The sequence below is a fragment of the Schistocerca nitens genome, chromosome 8, assembly GCF_023898315.1.
Source record: "Schistocerca nitens isolate TAMUIC-IGC-003100 chromosome 8, iqSchNite1.1, whole genome shotgun sequence".
In the NCBI taxonomy this organism is placed as follows: Eukaryota; Metazoa; Arthropoda; class Insecta; order Orthoptera; family Acrididae; genus Schistocerca; species Schistocerca nitens.
In genome coordinates this window covers 61,813,463-61,830,991 of record NC_064621.1, presented here as the reverse complement: position 1 = coordinate 61,830,991, position 17,529 = coordinate 61,813,463, and the positions used below count along the sequence as shown (strand labels likewise).

Here is a 17,529-nt window from a genome sequence, read left to right as displayed (position 1 = left end):
TGAAGACAAGAATGTTGGATTATGTTGCATATTTGCACTCCCTGTTGTTTTCAGGAATTATCTTCTATGGCAGCACACTTAAAGTAAATAAAATATATTTTTTCAGCAGAAGTTATTGTGTTAGGAGTTAATTGTAAGCTGTTAAATTTCAATTTTGAAGGATGAAATCCATACCATGTAAATTGTTTCACAAATTAGTAAAGAAAATAATCAATCACGTTCTGGGCATATAAATGAGTTCAAATTCTATCATAGGCTACTTTCTCAATCACAAAAAATTGAAGAAGTGAAACAGATCTGAAATTAGAGGTGGACTGCTTATCTCCATTTTTGCAGATGTAAATTACTATAGCATAATTATGTCTGTTGGGAAGTATACCATGAGTCAGCAATTGGTTAAGAAAGAGTAATCCTATCAAGTCATATAATTTTAATATGATGATAACACATCAGAACCAAAAGAATAACTACTTTTTAGTGACCTGTTGAATTTTATAGCCTAAGTTAGTTTGAGGTTGAATTTTTGCAGCTTCTATTGGTAGTGGATATGGTGCCTGTACACATAAATCTAATGTATCTGTACTGATTGCTTATTACTGTATGTATGTATGTATGTATGTATGTTGCCACTATCAGGAAGGAATCACTGAATTTGACTGCCAATGATTTAAACATACCACAGTTTCTGCTTGAGATATTTTTCGTGAGAGGTGGGAGGGGGAAGGGGGGATGGGGGCAATATCATTCTATTTGGATCACAATTTTTGTTGTTACTTTTTAATAATTTTTTTTAATTATTTTTGGCTTGTTTCTGGAGTAATGCAGGTACTTCACTTTTTTAATGCAGATGTGAGGATTTTACAATACTGGTGGTAACATCTCACTGAAATGGCAGAGCACATGGGGGTGTGTGCACAAAGGTTTTTTTGGGTTACACAATATTCAGACACCTTCAAACAAATATTTGTCAGCCCACAAAGCAAAAAATGACATTTCCTCACAAGCAGTGTATTAAGAACAAGAAAATAAACTTGCCATATTCGACTGCTTGTTATCTGGTAACCAGAGAAAGCTCCAAAAATCATGATTATATGGCAAATGTTTCTAGGAAACATACATTATACCTCCCAGGATGAGCAGTTTCTGTTACAGTAAAATAAATTATTGAGTCGAGTGATGCAGAAAAAGAATCAGATTCAACATATGATTTTATTTGAAATAGAATATATGGCTAAGATTAATAACTCAGATTTTTAATTTCAAGTTTTTATGAATTTATGGATGTAGTGGTAATAGTCAAATAGTCTTTCAATGAAGGTCTAAAGTGAACAGCAGAAAAATAGACCAATCATTTGATAATAGTCTGAAAAATAACTACCAAGTACCAAATACTACAGTTAAGTGTTCCTATCATTGGCACAGACCAATCCATTTGGTGACTACTATACTACCCATCCAAGACCAACTTTCACAAATTAATTTGATAGGTCATGGAACAGAAATATTAGAGCTTGTAGAATGAGATTTTCACTCTGCAGCAGAGTGTGCACTGATATGAAACTTCCTGGCAGATTAAAACTGTGTGCCGGACAGAGACTCGAACTGGGGACCTTTGCCTTTCGCTCTACTTATCAGAGCACTTGCCCGCAAAAGGCACAGGTCCCCAGTTGGAGTCTAGGTCCGGCACACAGTTTTAATCTGCCAGGAAGTTTCATTAGAACTTGTACTTGTTATAGGTCAGCTTAAACATCTAAAGCCTCATCTACATCAGACGTACAATGCCACACACAAACACACAGTGCAGAGCAGTGCAGAATGCAAAAAGCAGGGAATAACTGTGCAAAATCGAGCAGTGTGCTCATAGGTACACAGCAGTGTTCCAATGTGTATGCACATCCGCACATCTCAATAAAAGTGGAAAATGAGAAACACTGTCCAAACAGTGCCACACATGAACTAAAAACGTCCTTTGATGTCACAATAATGCATGGAACTTGTTTGTTGTTAACACAGCAAATACAGAGCGGTGTGGTTTGATGTCCACACTTGTTGCACCACTCTGTGCTGAACCTCTTTCCTTGGTTTTGCATGGCACAATACAGAGCGATACAGCCAGTTTGGACATGCCACTGGCTTAAGCTGTGCACTTTTTGTATTTCAGTTTGTATCAGATTTTAAATAGGAAAATGTCAAAATATTGGCTTTCTTTTCTGATTTTGATTCACTAATGTCTCAATTCTTTACAGACAAATAGAAAAACTGATAGAACCCGACCTCGGGGAAGATCAGACTGGATTCCGTAGAAATGTTGGAACACGTGAGGCAATACTGACCTTACGACTTATCTTAGAAGAAAGATTAAGGAAAGGCAAACCTACATTTCTAGCATTTTTAGACTTAGAGAAAGCTTTTGACAATGTTGATTGGAATACTCTCTCTCAAATTCTGAAGGTGGCAGGGATAAAATACAGGGAGCGAAAGGCTATTTACAATTTGTACAGAAAGCAGATGGCAGTTATAAAGAGTCGAGGGGTATGAAAGGGAAGCAGTGGTTGGGAAGGGAGTGAGACAGGGTTGTAGCCTCTCCCCGATGTTATTCAATCTGTATATTGAGCAAGCAGTAAAGGAAACAAAAGAAAAATTCGGAGTAGGTATTAAAATCCATGGAGAGGAAATAAAAACTTTGAGGTTCGCCAATGACATTGTAATTCTCTCAGACACAGCAAAGGACCTGGAAGAGCAGCTGAACGGAATGGACAGTGTCTTGAAAGGAGGATATAAGATGAACAACAACAAAAGCAAAACGAGGATAATGGAATGTAGTCGAATTAAGTCAGGTGATGCTGAGGGAATTAGATTAGGAAGTGAGACACTTAAAGTAGTAAAGGAGTCTTGCTATTTGGGGAGCAAAATAACTGATGATGGTCGAAGTAGAGAGGATATAAAATGTAGACTGGCAATGGCAAGGAAAGCGTTTCTGAAGAAGAAAAATTTGTTAACATCGAGTATAGATTTAAATGTCAGAAAGTCGTTTCTGAAAGTATTTGCATGGAGTGTAGCCATGTATGGAAGTGAAATGTGGATGATAAATAGTTTAGACAAAAAGAGAAAAGAAGCTTTCGAAATGTGGTGCTACAGAAGAATGCTGAAGATTAGATGGGTAGATCACATAACTAATGAGGAGGTATTGAATAGAATTGGGGAGAAGAGGAGCTTGTGGCACAACTTGACTAGAAGAAGGGATCGGTTGGTAAGACATGTTCTGAGACATCGAGGGATCACCAATTTAGTATTGGAGGGCAGTGTGGAGGGTAAAAATTGTAGAGGGAGACCAAGAGAAGAATACACTGAGCAGATTCAGAAGGATGTAGGTTGCAGTAGGTACTGGGAGATGAAGAAGCTTGCACAGGATAGAGTAGCATGGAGAGCTGCATCAAACCAGTCTCAGGACTGAAGACCACAACAACAACAACAACAACAACAATGTCTCAAGACACCATATCCTTTGGTAACACATCATGAAGGAAAAAGTGTTTATTGCATAGAAGTGTATAATAAGAATAGTATGTTGTGTCCACTCTAGAACCTTTTATGCCAAGCTCTTTAAATATCTTGCCATATTGATAGCTTCACAGAACATTAACTCCATTATAGAGTTTATTGTTAAGCATCAATCACAATTTCAAACTCACCATTTATCATCAGAAGCACACATTAATTGCTTTACATTGAATGATTCACAGTGTGTACAATTACTTGGTGTCTAGCTGGACAACAAGTTGAAATGGCTAAGCTAATCAAGAAGTTCAGTTCAGCATATTATACCTTTAGAAGCATCTCCCATTATCTTGACAGAAAGACAAGAGGGATGTTTTGCATATTTTCACCCCTGTTGTCTTACAGAATTATCTTCTGGGGCAGTGCACCTAAGTAAATAAAGTGTTTTTTTCTATAGAAGTACGCAGTAAGAATATTGTGTAAAGCAAATAATGGTGCAGCTTGCAGAAGCCTTTCCAAGGTTCTTGGAATTCTGACACTCATTCCCCAATACATTTACTCCTCAATGGTTTTTGGTGATGATAAAGATCAATATTAACTGAACTGTGATATGCACAATCACAACATAAGGCACAAGTCTAATTATCATGTAGGCTTTGCTTCCTTGTTCAAGATTCGCAATGGAAGTTTTGTACTCTACAAAACAAAAAAGTGTGTATCCCCACCAGTTTGAAAGAAAATTAGAAACATACTTCATTAGCCACTCTTTCTATGAGGGTATGCTGAAAAATAATCCCTATGAATTTTTTATGTGAAAAGTCTTCATGCCTTTTAAATCAAAAAAATGTTATTAACATTCTACATCTTTATTATTCATGTCTACATATTTATTTCCCAACATAGTCACTCTGAGGATGAACATGTTTCTCCCAATGAGAAACCAGTCTGTTGATACTGTCACTGCAGAATGTTTGACTTTATTAACAGAACCACAGCCTCACTTCTGCTTGCATCACTTCATCACTATCAAAGTGAAGCCCTCAAAGGTGATCTTTAAGTTTTGGAAACAGATAAAAATCAGATTGGGCCAAGTTGGGGCTATATGGAGGATGATCGATGACAGATAACCCAAGGCATCAGATTGTTGCAGATGTCAAACGTTTGTGTAGTCTAGCATTGTCAAGCTGAAGAAAAGAGTGCTCCATGTATGGACAAACTCTTCAAATTAAAAACTTGATCACAGCAAGCTGTTTCTCATACACTGCCATATTACACACTACTATTTGGAGCCCTTTTGTGGCAGAAGGCTACAAATATGTAGACGTGAAAAATATGGAGTAGAACATTAATAATGTTTTTTTATTTAGAAAGCTTTAAGAGTTTTCTCATAGAAAATTCAGAGGCATTACTTTTCATCATGCCCTCATATGAATTATCTGAATATCTAGATCTGGGACCTGGAAAGTTCTGTTAGCTACATGGCAACTAGCAGGAGTTTTTATTAAGTTCTATAGCAAGTAATAATGTACTATACATACAATTCAGTATCTATAAATGTAAAATTATTTTCTCTGAAAAATACTGTTGTAATCAAGAAAACATGAAGCTGCAGATAAAGAAAAGCTACATAATAAAATTAACACACTAGCAGCTTTCTTCAAGGTAACAGCTTCATTTTGAATTTACTATATTAAGTTTAGATGGCATAAGTATGAATAGCATTAAGCAGCACAGTGATAGTTTATTGTTAATACAGCACACAGATCTAAGTTTCTAATGTGTGTTTCGCTTTTGTTACTGTAGCTATACTGTGACACATTCCACATATCTTTCTAGATGTGATCTACAGAACATGGTAAACGGATGAATCAATGAACAGTAACATTTAAAAACTAGATGGAGAAATGATTTACACTATCAGTCACCCCTAGAGTGGCACAGAAAGGAGTGAGGCATTCAGCTATAAAAATCTTTGACTACCTGTCCAATGACATAAGAAATTTAATAAATAATAAATTTAACTTAAAACACAAACTGAAACTGTATATGCTTGACAACTACTCCTACTCCATAGCAGAAAGAGGAATTTCTAAATATGCAATAGTATGGTGTGTAGTATGTTGACACATTTTTCACTCCGAAAGTGCATTATGATTCCAAACCTGACTCATTCCGCATCACAGCAACATGTCATAATTATGATAAATTGAACATGTAAACAATTAAACCAAACCTTATGACCTGTTATTCAAAGTTCTTGGTATATTAGTGCAAAATTTTCTATTTTAATGAAAGAATGTAAACGCACACACACACACACACACACACACACACACACACACGTGCGAGTAACACAAATTACAAGTAAAAGCCAAATAGATACACTGAAGTTTACATACTCTGCAAGACGGCTCGCAAATGTGGATGTGTTATTTGTGTCATACCAAGCCATTTCCTGTCTCAAAACAGCTTTCATGAACAATCTTCGAATTCTGGTAACCTGTAGAAAAGACACCAGCAAACTTTTTATAAAAACTCTTAAACATTCCTTAGTGTAAGCTGTGTAAAGAAAGCTATATCCTTCATTCTAGACACAACAACATTAAATGGAGGTAAAATAATAGAAGGTCAAATTAATGAAAAATAGGTAAAAACTACAGCTCAAGAAAATATCATGTAGTTATAGCCCAGCAATTACTTTACCATTTTTTTCTTAATACTTAAGGAGAATAATGGAGAAATGGCATGATTTACAAAGTAATAGGAAAAAACTAAATTACTGAGTCTGTTTCAGATCATAATTTATTTTAAAATCTTAAACATGGCTGTGATTCAGCAACTGTATAAATTTGAAGAGGTTGAAAAAATCAGCCAACCAAAGGTTTATTTAGAACCTCTTCACTATTTAACTGACAAAATTTATCTTGGTTATTTTGCTAGTCACGATGCAAATAACTTTGCTGCCTTTAAAATTTTGCCAATCAGTTTTTCCCCCTGTTGTTGTAGTCTTCAGTCCTGAGACTGGTTTGATGCAGCTCTCCATGCTACTCTATCCTGTGCAAGCTTCTTCATCTCCCAGTACCTACTGCAACCTACATCCTTCTGAATCTGCTTAGTGTATTGATCTCTTGGTCTCCCTCTACGATTTTTACCCTCCACGCTGCCCTCCAATGCTAAATTTGTGATCCCCCCTATTCTGGGCTAAATATTGTTTCCCTAAGTTCAAACATACTGTGTTGTCATTGTACATGTACAATAGTTGTCATGGCACCACTTGACATGGCTATGGAAGCTGAACAGCTCGTGCAGTATTAATGTCAATCTCTGTGGTGCGACTACCCAGAGGCAAAACCTCTGACAAGGCCACAGCAGAATCCAGCTTATAAGCTGGCCCAGGACTTGTCTGATTCAGCTGTGATGCCATCTGTGGAGTGTGCAGTGGGTGTGCTACTAGTTTGGCTAAGGAGTTTATAGTGAGGGTTGTATTTGTCATTGGTGGAATTTTGATATAGTGTGGACTCGAGGTTGCTTTGGAATACAGTTCTAAGATAGTGTGCACTGTTTACAAGGAGTGTTGTGAATAAATCAGGGCAAGCCACCATTGTGGTTTTGTGTGTGTGTGTGTGTGTGTGTGTGTGTGTGTGTGTGTGTGAGTACATTCCTATGTGCAAAGTCAAAGAATTACTTGTCAGGGACTATTTTACTTTTCTGAAACCAAGTTAATCATCACCAAGTACCTTGAATGTATATTATAGTGGCCATCAGTTTGCAAGTGTGACATGTTAGAGTGACTATCCAACAGATTTCAAATTTGTCACTTTTACCTTCTTTGCTGATGTAAGAACAGTTTCCTAGAAATCTGTTGTCAAGTCACAGATTTTTGACACCAGATGAAGTACTATTCTTGTTCCTACACATCTCACCGGTTTCAGAAACTCCAAGGATATATAATAAATCTCTCCTCAGGTGTTTGAACTCACATGATTCAGTGGCTCTGTAAAACCCTGAAAACATTATAGGATAATTTATTCCTTCCATATCAATTTCCTATTTCCCTTATATGATACTTCACAGTGGCAGTTGTTCTTAACTAAGGAAACCTTCATTGTATTTCTGCCACAAATTTGCACTTTTTCCAGAATTTAGTAGAGATTCCCAACCTGTACCTCATAGAGTAGCATCTTTATTCTATGTTTCTCTTAAATGATTATTTCAATCCTCCTGCATTCTTCACTGTCTTTTCCTATGATCATTCCTTTCTAAATTTCTTTACATTTGTCTCATTTTCAACCTGATTTTTATTTTGTGCAGTTTCCACAGATTTCATTCGTAATTAATCTACACTACTGGCTATCTGTTTCATTCTTACCAATACTATGTAGCAATAATGGAAATTCTTGGGTGGAACAATATTTAAAATAAGGAAAAAGCAACCACTCATCTATAGAAGACTCATGTGTATAGAGATCCAGGTCATCAACATACAGATCAACCTGTGCCATCCCCTTCTCTGACACCAGTAAACCTGTTAACCAGTCACTCATCAGCACTCATCTGGTTACCCACTTTCACACATTCACATACACAACCACAAGACACCCAAATGCATGTTACGGCGGCTGCGGTGACATTGATTATTGAGAGCAGTTGCCTGACTACTGGATGTGGGTAGGGGTACGGAAAGACACACAAAGTAATGAGGGAGTAGCAGGGTAATGTGAAGCAGGAGAGGGAAAGACAGATGAATCACAAGCTGCATGACAAGACGAAAGGAGCAGAGCATACAAAAATAATAGAGAGAGGGAAAGGGGTGAGGGAAGTGGTTAACAGAAAGTAAGGTGAAGATGTAGAGGGAGTCAGAGAGGGGTGTGAGAAAGGGAGGGGGAAAAGGAGAGGGGGGGAGGGAGAGAAAAGGAAGAGTGGTGGGGGGAAACCGTACACAATGTGGATGAGGAAGGAGTGTTGTAGACAATGACAGAAGTGAAAGGGGAAAGATAAGACAAGGCATTGGGAAACTGGTTAAAGGATGTTAAGGCCAGGGGGTTGTGAGAATGTAAGATATGCAGCAGAGACAATTCCCACCTGCATAGTTCAGAGGAACTTAGAATGGAAAAGTGTATCATATGGCTCATCTAGTGAAGCAGCTGTTAAATTCATTTATATTCTGGTGTACAACATATTCTGCAACTGAATGGTCAAATCTGCAGTGGACCATAGTTTGGCAGCAGCAATTCATGTAAGTGGACAGATGGACATCCGTCATAACCTCATACACTGCTGCACAGTAACTGCAATATAGCTGATACATTACAGGGGTGCTTTTACATGTGGCCCTGCCTCCTATATGGTAGCAAATGCCTGTGATTGGACTGTGTTGGGAAATGGTGGATGGGCTGGTGTATGGGCTAGGCCTTGCACATGGGTTGTCAAAAAGGAAATGACTCATGGGGTGCACAATTGGGAGCAGGACTGGAGTAAGAATGGACAAGGATATTCTGTAGTTTGATTGGATGCCCATCAGCACTTCTTGATCACCCAGTACCACACTGGCCTTGAAAAGCTCAACCACATTAATTACAGTAACACTGAACACTCAGAGCAACAAAAAACTGGTAAATGTAAACTCTGTCCTCAGGCCCTGGTGGGCCCACTGGTGCTGTCACAGCATGGGTGGTTGCCTAACAGGTCTACTGATGTTAGAAGAGGAGACTGAATGGGAGATCCAGGTCAGAGGATAACATGTCCTCTGCCAGTGGTGTCATTGAATGTGGTATAGAGGGGTGTGGGGTCAGCACACTACTCTCCCGACCATTGCCAGTTTTTGCAACCTGAAGCCACTATTACTCAGTCAAGTACCTCATTAACTGGTATCACAGGACTGAGTGTACCCCGTTCCGGTCCTTCCACCAAGGAAAAATCTCTCATCGTATCAGGAATAGAACACGGGTCCTCTGCACAGGAGTCAGCCATGCTAACAACTAAACAACAGCAAAGAATTTTCTTAGTCCAACAACCATCCATTTGAGGTTGTGTGTCCCACACACCTCATTTTCACTGTTTTCACAGTTAGATCTTCCACTCCATGTTGTTTTCAGATCCATTTGTTTGTTTTCCTGTCTCTCTCAGTAATTATAAACATACATGTTTTCGACTGGTTTTAGGGTTCAAACTCCATGTCTCAGTGAAAAAAAATTAAAACACATTAACTGTAAGCTTGTACTTTCAAGTGCAGTGGCATCTTGGTCTCAAAACTCCTATTTAGTTTACCAAAAGCTCTCTATTCCTCTTTTAGTCTTCTGTTTATTTATTTTACTGTACAGCCAATACTCATCTTCACTTGCCCTGTATACTAAACCCATCATGTAGTTCTATGCTTCATTGTTAATTTGCATTACTTTCCATTTGGTATGCTGGTTATACATTATTTTAGTCTTACTGTAACTGATCTTCAGGTCACTTTTCAAATTGGCTGTATTAAGTTCTTCCATTTGCAGTTGAAGTATATCTGCACTATGCAAGGTTACTGTTCTCATAGTTCATACGAATATCGATATATGCACACAATCCTAGTGAGCAATAACATCGGCAATCTGCAAGAATGAGTAAAATTTCATTTCTGGCCACAACAATGGGTGGTTTTTTTCCTGTGTTTAGCACTGCAGGCAGTAGGAGTCAGTTGGCAGAGTCTTTTGTGAAAGCTGTAATGAATGACTGTACAGACCGCTTGCAAGAATTTGAATTTGAAATGATTTGTTGTCAATGATATAAAAGTTGGTTGAATGAAATGGCACATTGTTTAATTAGACTGCAAATCAGACAGCTCAGCTAAGAGCAAAAGTATATAGTAGGCTTATTCTGTGAAGTTTTGTTACAGTGGTGAAAGCTGACAGTAGCAATAAATGGTTATTATCAATCAGAAACCTCGTTAATTAAATAAATTTCCCAATACATATCTCATCTTGCTTTAAGCAACAGAGAGAGAATAAATCTATGAGACAGCAAGCAATGAGAGCATGATGGAAGGAACATCATAACTAGGAAAATGGAAGCAAGATTAGCATTTCATGTCCTGTGTACAATAAGGTGTTTTGAGACAGAACAGGACAAGTGTAGATTAGGGAAGTCAAACAATGGAAATTCCATGTAGGAATATCAACAATGTAGGAAAAGACAGATAAGTAATCAAAGCCTTGCCGGTTACCTATTATCATGCCCTGAAATGAGGGACATCCTACCAAAGATACTTTGCATGCTACCTAAAGTGGTATTCTGTCACCCAACCAACCTCCACAACATCCTAGTCCATCCTTATGCCACTCCTAAGCCCAACCCCTTGCCACAAGGTTCATATCCCTGCAGAAGACCCAGATGCAAAACCTGCCCAATCCACCCACCCAGCACTTCCTATTCCTACTGGTGAAGGTTGTAGCCGAAAGCTATATGTAAGTGTCTTTTAAATTGTGCCTCTCTGCAACTTGATGTGTTTTCTTTATGCTAAGTAGCAATCTGTCTTTCCCTACATAGTCGATATTCCTGTTTAGATTAGGGAAGGATTGGGAAGGAAATTGTCCATGTTCATTTCAAATGGATCATTTGGCATTTGACATATGTGATTAAGGGATAGTACGGAAAACTTAAATCTGGATGGATGAATCAAGATTGGAACTCCCGTCCTCCCAAATGTGTGTCCATTGCATTAAACATTGTGCCAACTCACTCGGATATCTGTACAAGGGGCAAACAGTACAATGTTGATCATGAAATGAAGGTGGTTCTGGTATGAACCATAAACACACATAATTTGTACTGGTAATATGAGATGCTACACAAAAGTTCTCAAAATTTGTATGATCCAAATTTATAAATGGTTCTACAATCAATCAGCACTGGGAACAGTGTAACACATATTTCGAGTTTCATTATACCTAGCAGCTTTGATCTAATCAGATATGTTTATTGTTGGCAGGCAGTTTTCCATTGTGACGTTCACTTGTGACTGCAATTTTGCAATGACCAACCTGAGAGAACACTGTTCCTGTGTGAAGTTCTGTTTTAAACTTGGCAAAATAGCCACAGAAACATACAAAATGTTAGTTGAAGTATTCAGTAATGATGCTTTGGGGCAGCCACAAAAGTATGCTGGTATAAATGTTTTAAAAATAGGTGGATATCTGTTGATGATGATAAACATTCAGGATGACCATCTACTGACAATACTCACGAAAACATCAGTGCTGTTCCGAATGTGTTTGTGAAAGATCTTGGGCAGACCACGACATCTGGTGATGTCCTACAGTGGCTAAGGAGGATGTGAGATGGAAACGTCCAGAGAAGTGACTCAGGAATGACAAGGTCCTTCATCACAACAATATGAGGCAACTTATATAACCTTCATTGTACAGCAGTTGTTTGGCAATAAACAACACGGTAGTTCTTCCTCCTCCATCGTATTCACCCAACTTGGCTCCAAGTGATTTCTTTCTCTTTCTCAAATTGAAAATGAAATTGAAGGGACAAAGATTTGACATGAAAGAGGAGATTCAAGAGCAATCCTAAGTGTTCCACAATTCGCTGACTAAAAACAAGATTCAGGATGCGTTCCATTCGTGGCAGAAGCACCGAGATCGGTGTCTGAGCCCCCAATGGGACTACTTTGAAGGTGATGGTGGTGAATAAAAATCTTGTATGATGTGATTATATTTAGTGTTAGATTTGCGAAACTTTTGGGTAGCACCTTGTAACTACAAAACATTCAGTGCCTTCAATTATTTCAGGTGCTTTGAAGCCTTTATTATGAATTAAATCTGTTATACTTTGATAAAGAGAAGTGTCAGTGCCTACACATTCCTCTCAGATCATGATAACAGTCTCAGATGATAAAAACACTCATACATTTAGTTCAGTCTGAAAATGAACCTGGATACCTCTTCCCCTTGTCAGAGATAATTTACAAAGTAACAGAATCTTCAGTTTGGATGTCATGATATACATTATTCTGCATATAACAAAATTCACATTAAAGGCACATTTGCTCAGGAAATCTCAAATATGTTCAAGACTACTGACTTAAATTCACTAGAATAAACATAAATGCATTATGGTGATTCAACTAACGTACTGCCAGGTTAAATTAAGTGGTGGTCCAGAACTCAAAATCAGACCCTTCCTTTTTGCAGCCAATGTTCTCACTTACTGAGCTAACCAGACTCAACTCACAACTAGGAAGATATGCAGAAATGTATATGGAAAGAAGAATAGGAAGATCTGAAGCTGTGAGTGCAGTGTTGGCCAAGAAAGGCAAGCTTCCAGATTGAAGTCATGATCCAGCACAGTTTTAAACTGCCAGAAAGGTTCAAGACTGCTGCAGAGTGAAAGATTCATTTTGTGATTTATATACTTCTAAATTTAAGTGTCAGGAAGTCTTTTCTGAAAGTATTTGTATGGAGTGCAGCCATGTATGGAAGTGAAACATGGACGATAAATAGTTTGGACAAGAAGAGAATAGAAGCTTTCGAAATGTGGTGCTACAGAAGAATGCTGAAGATTAGATAGGTAGATCACATAACTAATGAGGAGGTACTGAATAGGATTGGGGAGAAGAGGAGTTTGTGGCACAACTTGACCAGAAGAAGGGATCGGTTGGTAGGACATGTTCTGAGGCATCAAGGGATCACCAATTTAGTATTGGAGGGCAGCGTGGAGGGTAAAAATCGTAGGGGGAGACCAAGAGATGCATACACTAAGCAGATTCAGAAGGATGTAGGTTGCAGTAGGTACTGGGAGATGAAGAAGCTTGCACAGGATAGAGTAGCATGGAGAGCTACATCAAACCAGTCTCAGGACTGAAGACCACAACAACAACAACAACATACTTTTAAATTATATTCATTATTTATGCATTGTGGACCATACACTACCTGTACTGAAAGTTCAGAGACAGATTTTATTCCCAGTGACATCAGTGGCAGACTGAACTAACAACTGTAAGTGACAGATGTGCATTCAACCAATCAGCTGTCAAGTGGTGAGTGTTAAGTGGTGGACATGGTATGTCAATGTAGTCACACAAATCGCAATGGAGCAACAAGCTGTAATCGATTTCATGTTTTACTCGGTAAAATAACTATGAAGACATCTGAGCCCATGAAATTGCTTACAGCAGTAATAGCTCAGTTACACACAGGTGTTTGAGTGGTTTAAATGTTATACAGAAGGACAGGTGTCACTCGAGGACAATGAGAGGTCAGGATGTCCCACCTCAAATTCATCCAAGAAAAACAAGAAAATTTCTGATTTTCTGAAAACTGATAATAATGTCTCATGCAAGGCTATCGCTGATGAACTGAACACCTCTAAATTGAATGTTCAAGATTCTACAGTATCAAGACATAAAGTAATGACAGACATCGATTTAAATCAATGGAGAAAGTTGAAAATTTGTATTGGACTGGAATCCGAACCCGCGTCTCCTGTTTACTAAGCAGATGCACTGACAAACTGCACCATCTGGATACAGTGGTCATCGCATCTGCATGGACTAAACTACCATGCCTCCCATCAGATCCAAATTCTCAAATTATCCACAACTACAAATTTAATGCCCCTTGCCCATTATCCCCATATATATCTCTCCACTGCTAGAAGTTGAGAATTTGGATCTCACAGGAGGTGTTAGGCTAGTCCTTGCAGCTGCGGTGACCCTGAGTCCAAAAGGTGCAGTGGTCAGCGTGTCTACCTAGTAAGCAGGAGACCTGGGTTCAAATCCCAGTCCAGCACAAATTTTCAACTTTCTATACTGATTTAAATCGGTAAGAGCTATGAGCACTTTTTCATCTTCACTACTTTGAAACTTAACTCTTCTAATGAACAAATGTTCATAACTTTTAAGGTATGCATTATAGAGCACATGTTTACTGGACTTTTTTTTTCTTGTTTTGGTCCATACTGCCACTTCCCAAAATATGGAAAGCAAAGAGCTTGCAGTAGAAGAGATTTCTTTCACAGTATCAAAGATGAAAAACTGCTCATAGCTCTGAAGGTATGCATTTTCGACCCTATGTTTACTAAGACTTTTTTGCTTCTAGTATCATGTACTTTCAACTTTATACATTTATGCCATTAATTATGATACACCTTGTATAAGCTGACCCTGTTAAAGCTGAGATATACTACTCGTAAATGGATAAGTAAATGGATAATGGATAAAATACATCTTAAGTTGTTACAAGCTCTTGACATACATAGTGTGTGACTTGCAAAACTATCCTACTAACAACATTTAAATACAACTTTACTTTCACTGTTTTTAGTCTTTCTTGATATATCTTAGATTTTCTGTGGCAGCTCTCTTAACCCTTTGACTTTTGCAGACATACTCTCTCCATTCTGTGCTGGGTGCTGCTTTGTTGTCACTGTTACTGCTCACATAATGCTATAACCTGCGCTGGGGGATGGTGTTCTGGCCACTATGAAATACTTGTTATCAGATTTCAAGAAAACTATTTGGCGAAAAAATCTAATTTTTTGCACATCTTATAGTCCAATATCTTTGCTCACTAAAGCACTGGATTTGTTTTCAGTATTCATCACAGTTATTGTGCTGCAACAAACAAAAGAAACCACTCGATGACATTTTAAAGAGTTTGCAGCAGTAAAAACACATTGTGCAGATTTCGCATGTGGCTGATTTTAGCAAATACATTGCTGTGTATGAAATGTAGGTAAGAAATAAACATTTTATTTAAAACTAATAGCACATTTTGTTCTTGAGATATTGGTTCTTTTATCCAGTGGATGGTCACACGTGATGCGCCCAGTTCCATCCTGTGCATCACAAAGCTTGTGGTCATAACATATCTCCAGGGTTACCATTTCCAGACAATTTTAGCGTTTTGCCCTGACAAATTTTGAGATCTCATGAGTAAGTAAAGACATAAGCTGACAAAAAAATTTAAGGACTTCTGTATTTCTAAACATGTGAGCAAAAATCTTAAGCACTAACATCAACATCTTTCGCAATGAACTGTTTTTAGATGGAGAAAGCAAGCCAAACGGTATATATGGTTCATTAAAACCACTGATGTTATTTTATTTCAGTACAATAAAACATTTGGTGACAAAAACATGCATTTTGTTTGAAGTCACAAGACAGATTTAAAATACCTTCACTGAGTTCAGAAATAACCTCAGAAAGAAGAAGGCCTCTTGACAAAAGTGAATAAGGCAGGGAAGAATCATGTAAACCAACACTGTAGATAACTGCCAATAAAATGTTGGTTCTACTATGCTCGTTATTGTTTTTTATTACCCGCTCTGTTATGTCTATTAGTTTACAGGTATTGTGTGGTTTTTATTTCAAGATATACATGAATACATAGTGTACAAACTGCCAGTGACAATTTTCTTCTTGTTATCATCCATATTTTCTAAAATATAAACTCCTTTTGAAGTACCATAATGTACCAGAATAAATAAAATGTCTATAAAACTCCGCACTCTACAATGTACTTTCAGTGAGGCAGTCACAATTCATTTCATCGTCCGTGACCTGCCGAGGAGCACCGCAGTCCTGGGTCCATGAACAAACCAAGAAAATCCACCAAATTACACTCACACAAACAGACCAGGCGTGCAGGCAGATTGGTGAGACTTTTCAAATTTCCCTGATATTTCCCTGACACATTTGAAATTCCCTGATATTTCCTCATTTCCAGAACTTGTGGCAGCCTTGATTTCATAAACAGCTCAAGATAGCAAAAAGAGATTTTCTACAAATGATAGCAGGCAAAGAGGCATGCTGTATGATAAATACTCAAAACTTTTTTATTCACCAAGCTATGAAAGTAACTGTTGGTAGTAATGAGACGGTGCATCAAACAGGGTGCGTAAAGACATTTATGGAAAATCCAGAGGCCACACTTGAACACATCCTCAGCACCTGGAGAGTGGCAGTCAACTAGTCCACAACAGTCAAAAGATTAATACTTGCTCAAGTTGCAATATTAAAAAATTCTTAAATATACACATACCTGTCTCTGAGCTGAATGGTTGAGGACAAATATTGTCATAGAACCAACTATGAACTGAATCAGTGTAACTACACAACAGCCAATTGCAAATGCTGCTGAATCTTCTAATAGAGCTTCTTTTCTCTCTTCCCAACTTGCATTCACTCTGAAATATATTATTCAAGCATATCTTCTAATATATTATCTTGAATATTACAGAAATATGTGTAAATTCTCTACATATTCCTTAAGATGCTTAAATTTATCCCTTAAATTTATTACTTTCTTTTTGTATTTTGACATAACTGTCATCAAGGAGTGTGAGTGAATAAAATTTAAAGTGTTTGACACCACAAATGTTTGTCAAGTCAGTCACTAAAAGAATGAAATTTTTAAAGGTTACACACCTAGAAAACTCCATTAATAATTGCAAACATACTTCTTTAAAAAAAACACATTAAGACCACTAAACTGACACAAAGGCAGCAGAAATGGGGCACAAGATATCATGACAGTTTTTAGTTGATCAGTTATTTCACACCTTAATGCAATGTAGATGACAGTTGCAGCAGGATGAGAGAGATTACATACTCTTGCATTACGTCCTACTCTGATGCAATGATCATTTTGCAAACAAAGGTTCACATGTTGTAATTTTATGACATGCGGCAAGCCCAAAACTAGAACACAGTACACAACTGTACTGTGTTCTGCTAATGAAATCTTACAAAGACAATGCACTCCCATTTGGGGCTAACACATGGTTTGTGATTACATTTGAAAATGATGATTCAGTGCGTCAAAACTAGTTGTGTAACCTTCTAAAAATTTCATCAATTTAGTGACTGTGGCTTGACAACAATTTGCGGTGTTAAATAAACATTTTAGATTTTATTTTCTTCAGTTCCCACTAATAGTTCCAATACTGTGTTTCTAGAAGTTTCTTCACAAATTCAAATGACAGATATCTTGAAAAAATACACTCACTGTAAATAATAAATATATGTACCACATAATACCAGTA

At 37.6% G+C, this 17,529-nt stretch overlaps 1 protein-coding gene across 2 annotated transcripts in view; it reads right to left on the bottom strand.

Annotated features, from left to right (window-relative positions):
- LOC126198441 (multidrug resistance protein homolog 49-like) overlaps positions 1–17,529 on the bottom strand; it is a 439,165-nt gene that overhangs the window by 259,813 nt on the left and 161,823 nt on the right. For both annotated transcript variants that reach the window (XM_049934764.1, XM_049934763.1), the window contains exons 5-6: positions 16,527–16,671; positions 5,898–5,998 (exon numbers count right to left, since the gene is read on the bottom strand). In XM_049934764.1, coding sequence (XP_049790721.1) covers positions 5,898–5,998; positions 16,527–16,671 — 246 coding nt within the window. The remainder of the gene's footprint in view (positions 1–5,897; positions 5,999–16,526; positions 16,672–17,529) is intronic.